The sequence below is a fragment of the Trypanosoma rangeli genome, assembly GCF_003719475.1.
Source record: "Trypanosoma rangeli strain AM80 chromosome Unknown Tra_15.4_contig_00108, whole genome shotgun sequence".
Taxonomy (NCBI): domain Eukaryota; phylum Euglenozoa; class Kinetoplastea; order Trypanosomatida; family Trypanosomatidae; genus Trypanosoma; species Trypanosoma rangeli.
In genome coordinates this window covers 33,777-39,321 of record NW_021705854.1, presented here as the reverse complement: position 1 = coordinate 39,321, position 5,545 = coordinate 33,777, and the positions used below count along the sequence as shown (strand labels likewise).

Sequence of the window (5,545 nt, the reverse complement as noted above, 5' to 3'; positions counted from 1 at the left end):
ACTCTCTCTCTCTCTCTCTCTCTCTATATATATATATATATATATATATATATATATATATATATGCCAAGAAACATGCGCGCAAAGAGAGGGGTGAAGGCGCAGAAGCAAAGATGTATGCCCCGCACCGTACATAAAACAAGGACCAGCCATTCTCGTCTAGTAAAAAGATATATGTTTACTGCAGTGCCACCCACCCACCCACACCCACACCCACACCCACGTTCACATGCGCACACTCCCGACTAGCAAGAGGGATACCTCTCCCCCTCCTTTCGCAAAGAAATACAGAGATAATACAAAAACATCCAAAAGAAGGAAAAAAAAACAATAACAAAAACACATCTACTTCTCCGTAGATGGTGCTGCGCGCTTAACGGACTTTGCCCCAGCCACTGCGCGAGGAAGCCGCTCGCGTGACGGTCGTGAGCAGCCGTGACAAACTGCCGGGGCAGACTCAAACGAGGCACACCGTAGCGGCGCAGCTCGTGTCGGAGATTTACTCGGCTCCATGCGGCGTGGCTCTTTGTCAGGCTGAAGCTCTGCTGTCACGGCGAAGATGGCGTTGGTGTCATGGTGCAGCATCACCCACTCCCGCCCACGCCGTGTTGCAGACGGGCCGCTCCGCAGCAGGCGGGCCTGCGACTCGTCCACGGTGAAGCACCCGTCAATAGCCAACTGCCGGGGCATAAACGAAATTAGCAACATGGCAATGCCCAGCGCACCTCCAGCCGCGTCCGCGCTTGACGCTGCCTTCGTTGCAAGGCTGTGTTTCTGGACACTCGAGATTCCCGAGGCGGGATATAGAGACTTTGGCTTTCGCTGCTGCTGCTGCCTCTTTTTCAATTGCTTCAAAGACACGGGATGCTGCTGTAGCGAGGTAGCGGGTGGAGGTACATGCGGAGACTGCGCCTGTTGTCGTTGCGGGCTCAGCGTATGGTCGCTGCTGCCGCTGCCACGGCAGGTGGCTTCCTCCGCGCTCTCGTTATAAAAGCTCCCATCGTCCATACGTGTGGGACTTCCATCGTCGCCCCGCAGTGCAGCGAGATACTCCCCCGCAGTGTACACATCGTGCAGCTGATCAATGTCTCCGAGTGCTTTTTTTGCAAGGCAGCGAAGCCCCTCACTGTAGCCGTCCTTCAGAGCGAGCAACTCCGCCGCTAGGATCTCCTGTTCATGCCGCATGCGTGCCAACTCATCCTCTAGCTCCTTGGCGCATGCAGCCTTCTCTCCCTCACGCTTCACCGCCTTCTGCTTGGCCGCTTCCGCCACACGTGCAGCTTCCTGAGCCAGCTGAATGTTTCTCTCTGCTTCCTGAGCCCGTCTCGTTTCCGCATCACACATGGCATGCACCTCCTCCACCTCCTTAAAGAGGTTATCACGATCACATTTCAACTGCTTCACGCGAATACGAAACTCCTCACACTTCTGCTGAATTTCTTGTCGTTCCGTGTTTTTGATGTCTAGCAGCCCTCGCAGCTCCGTGACAAGCTCCCTCCAAGGCACGTGGTCTTCGCGACCTCTTCTGCAGGCACATCCACCATCGTTGCCGTCTCCTTCATATTCCCTTCAGGCCCTTGCGGCTTTCCGACAACCTCATAGACAATTTCAGGCACTTCATCGCATCCTATGACGCCCCGCTTTGGCGGGACAGTGAGCGGTGGTGGCGGGTTGGCCATGAGGTCGGCCGTCTCCTCGTTCTGCGCCTCCTCTGTATTAGTGGCCGCGTCATGTTGCTCACGTGGGGCCGTCTGTGAGGCCGCAGCCACGCAGTGAGCCACTGCCATGATCTCCTTGGACACAACTGTGGGCCTTCTACTATTCTTCTCTTCCTCTTTCTCCTCACCATTGATTGCACGACTTTCTAAGGATGTGGGCTCCGCGGCGTCTGGCGTGATTTGGGTCTCCTTTGAGACTCGTCCCGCATATGCTTCTGCTACGGCAGTGGGAAACATTTCACGATACAGCTTTCGGTTAAAACATTGCGCGAAGTAGTGTGCCCACTCCACATGCTCCTGCGTGCTCCGCGTGCGGAAGAGAATGGGGGGGTTCACTGCCTTGCCGCATGCCTGTGTACTGGGTTGCTTGGGGATAAAGCCAAAGTAGGCGTGCTCCGTATCCCCGGCATACTCAATAGCAATGCGGGTCATCAGCTGATCATATCGATCAGGTTGTTTGTGCCGCATGTACAACGATGCCCTGCTGTCACCTTCCTGCAAAGCCGCAGCCTCACTGAGGTGCACTGCGTCGCCCTTGTGTTTCTCAACAGCCCCTATTCTCCCATGCATCAACGCACTCTCCTCCTTGGGCCTCCTCTCCATGTGAAGGGGGGAGGAGAAGAGACCACCGCCGCTTTCCGTCACCCGCCCCCACGCATGCGCAGCACCTGACTTGACAGCCACGTCGCACAGTTTCTCATCCGCCGCGGGCACATCACGAAACGAGGGCACAAAGTACTCCATGTCCCTAAAGGGCACCAACAACAGAGCCCGCTGGAACGCGTGCTGCCTGTAATCCTCCTCACTGCGGTAGACGGTCAACCCGCGGTCATCGGCCACCACAAAGTATGTTCGCCACGAGCCTAGAAAAAAACGAGCAGACATTTTCTTCTGGACCATGTTCTCCACATTCATCATTGACAACAACCCACAAGCTTGTCCCACGCTGTGGACAAAACCAAGCGGCAGTGGCACGTTAGGGAGACCATGGATGTGCGGGGGTGCCCGATTTACCCAGGGTGTCGAATCTTCCTTCCTGCACTTGACGGCGCTCGCCGACGCGCCCAAGCCGCATGCTTCCATCGCTGAGACGGAGCCGGCGTAGGCGCCAGGAACATCGCGCGCGTATTGTCGATGCACGGCGTAGGCAGCAAAACGGTAACTAACAGCCAACGAGGTACGCAGTCGCAGTATTTCACGGTCTTTTTCCCGTAAAAAACTGAGTAACAGACGTCTTTCTTGCGGCGTCACATGCAACCTGGGTCGCGGCTGTGCAACAGCGCCCGAGGAGGAGGAAGCGGCGGCGGCGGCGGCGGCGGGACTGCTTTCGCTGCTTCTGTTCATGCTGCCTTTGTTGCCGTTCCATGTATTCGGCTTCTCGGGTGCCACTGCAGCTAGATCCTCATTTTGTTGCAGCAGCATGTAAAGGATGCGCTCTGCTACGGCATTGGGATTCGCGTACTGCCCAATCACCTCAGCACCGGGGGAGGTTGAGTGAATGACTGCGAAACGATCTGTGCCGTGCACGGGGCTCAATGCAGATCTGGCGAGGATAGCTTCATCATTGCACGGTGACGTTTTCCATCCGCGGTAGCATTCCTGCGTGCTGGCCACAGCTGAGAGCCGTTCTGTATGCGCATGCAACGGGGTCGTCCTCGCGGTGGCCGCCTCCAACCAGTCTGACTTTGTCGACTCACGGGTCCTGTTGCCGTCCTGAAGGGCTGCCCCTGCCGCGTGCGACGACGGCGAGGATACCGGCGGCGGAGCCAGCGATGCGGTTGCCCTGTTTCCAGCGGAGATGTCGTGGCTATGACGAGGATAGGCAACACCGCTGCTCATGCGCCCAAACGCGGCACGCACGTCCACCAAAGGCTGGGGAAACGTTGTACCTGCCCCAACCGACGGCTGGTGTCCTTCCCCGCCACGGCCTTCACTACCACCCCGCTCCGCACGCGCATCGGCCCCATCTCCATCGTCAATCCTCTCGTCACGGCGAAGGGACAAAGTTGACATCCGAGGCCGCGATTGTCCCTCCGCCCCAACGCCATCCATGTTATGTGCAGGGCTCCGACGGTTTTTCATCATGGGCCGTTGAAGCACCCGCTGCAGTCCCGCGTCCTTCACCCGCCGCGGCTGCAGCATCTCGCTCATCCGCTGCGTCCCGGCCGCGCAGGCCACCTGAGGCATGTAGACGACGCCGTGGCTGTCCCAGCCGCCGCCGCCCCGGCGCGGCCCCTCTTCAACGCCGCTGAAGCTAAGAGAGCGGGAGCCCTCCGCGTCGTGGCGCTGCGGCAGGTGCAAGACTGTCGGTGAAAACTTCCTGCGCATTGCGCGCCTCGTGTGCAGAACAAGTGGGAGAAAACAAGAAAAACAGCACCCCTTTTTTTTTGCTTGCTTGTTGCCAATCACGCTTCGGCCGGCTCGCTTCGCCGACGGACAGCGCTACCGCGCGACGAGCGGTGCAGGAAGGTCTCACCCAAAATAATAAATGTCTTCCCGGAGGAAGGATCACAACAACGCGGTACAAAAAAAAAAGAGGAGATATAGAGATAGAGATAGAAAGGCAGGAAGGAACATGCAAACGAGGAGAACAGGCATGGCGGCGAGGGAACGAAACACCACGGGCCAGTCCAAGCTATGCAGCAAGGCGGGGGTCCACGGCATCCATCCAACGACCTTCCCTCTCCTTTTGCCTGCGTCCTCCTCTCTGGCGCTTCCCTCCACTAGTACTGGGCCTATACATATTACAGCTTCCCTTCGCCGGTTTGTCTGCGCATATCTTCCTTCCTCAGAAGGAGCGTTCAAGCGTGTAGCCAAAAAGCTCGGCGTGGTCGGCGTCGTCGGGTCTCCTATACGCTGTGAACAACTGATGCATCCGCTCCGTCGGACCCACCATGCGCGACGCGGCGAAGTGGCCCTCACTTTTCATTGCCTCTGGCACGGACCACCCAACTTCCTGCGAGGAGGTCTGTGGCGTTGTGTACTTTTCCTGCGGCGCGAGTGCGTTGCGTGCCGCAAGATACAGGGCCGATCTGCCACGCGCATTCACCCCGTCGTTGCAAAACAATATCGACTGTAGCGCGTCATTGTCCTTGTGGTAGGTTTCAATCTTTGCTGCCTCGCGCTCCAGCGTACGCTCGAGGACCTCAGCGCACCTCTGCCCCTCGTGTTGGTCGTACTTTTTCAACCAGTTGCTGTGAATTCGCTGCTCCGCATCCACCTGAGCTCGCCAGCAGGAGGAGGCGCCTTGACTACTCTTGAGGCCCATGGCAACCGTCATGGAGGGCTTCATGCTCTTCTCGTACAGCTGCGGGTTAACGGAGGGGCATGTGTTTTTCTTCTTGGGCACCATTTCCCTTCTTTTGCCTCGACCCCCCTTTTTTTTTTTGTGTATGTTTCTTGCAGACACTCAGCGCAGCAGAAAATCAAAGGGCGAGCCAGACGCGCATGCGTGGCGGAGCGAGAAGAAAACACAACAACAACAACAGCAGCAGCAACAACAAGAACAAAATAATAATAACAATACCAACTGGAGACGTAAATAACAACAAGCAACGCACAAAAAGCCACAAGCACCACCCACCACCGCTGCTGCAGCTCTTTGTTTTTTATTTTTTGCCCTCAATTTCTCTTTGCTCTTGTGAGACAAATTTCAGTTTTTGGAGAATTGTTCCATCGGGGCCCCATGCACGCGGATCACAAAGAGCAAAAAAAAAAAACCTCCACCGCCGTGCCTGTGGAAGAGGAAAATCGTCCACTACGGGAAGACACACCGGCACACATGCACAGATATATATATATATATATATATATATAGTAAGTAAGTA

General features: G+C 56.5%; 3 protein-coding genes across 3 annotated transcripts, besides 5 other annotated features; all 3 read right to left on the bottom strand.

The window, feature by feature from the left end:
* Position 1: 1 nt before the first annotated feature.
* Positions 2-24: a microsatellite.
* Positions 25-65: a microsatellite.
* Positions 66-198: 133 nt separating this feature from the next.
* Positions 199-223: a microsatellite.
* Positions 224-345: 122 nt separating this feature from the next.
* Positions 346-1,344, bottom strand: TraAM80_03947 (uncharacterized protein; the record flags this gene model as incomplete). The annotated part of the gene is made up of 1 exon (XM_029380897.1): positions 346-1,344. One exon carries the CDS (start codon positions 1,342-1,344, stop codon positions 346-348), a length of 999 nt encoding a protein of 332 aa, XP_029239223.1.
* A 119-nt stretch (positions 1,345-1,463) lies between these two features.
* TraAM80_03946 (uncharacterized protein) lies at positions 1,464-4,046 on the bottom strand (the record flags this gene model as incomplete). The annotated part of the gene is made up of 1 exon (XM_029380896.1): positions 1,464-4,046. One exon carries the CDS (start codon positions 4,044-4,046, stop codon positions 1,464-1,466), a length of 2,583 nt encoding a protein of 860 aa, XP_029239222.1.
* Positions 4,047-4,506: 460 nt separating this feature from the next.
* On the bottom strand, positions 4,507-5,070 carry TraAM80_03945 (uncharacterized protein; the record flags this gene model as incomplete). The annotated part of the gene is made up of 1 exon (XM_029380895.1): positions 4,507-5,070. The coding sequence occupies one exon, from the start codon at positions 5,068-5,070 to the stop codon at positions 4,507-4,509; it is 564 nt and encodes a 187-aa protein (XP_029239221.1).
* A 117-nt stretch (positions 5,071-5,187) lies between these two features.
* Positions 5,188-5,304: a microsatellite.
* Positions 5,305-5,507: 203 nt separating this feature from the next.
* Positions 5,508-5,534: a microsatellite.
* Positions 5,535-5,545: the final 11 nt, after the last annotated feature.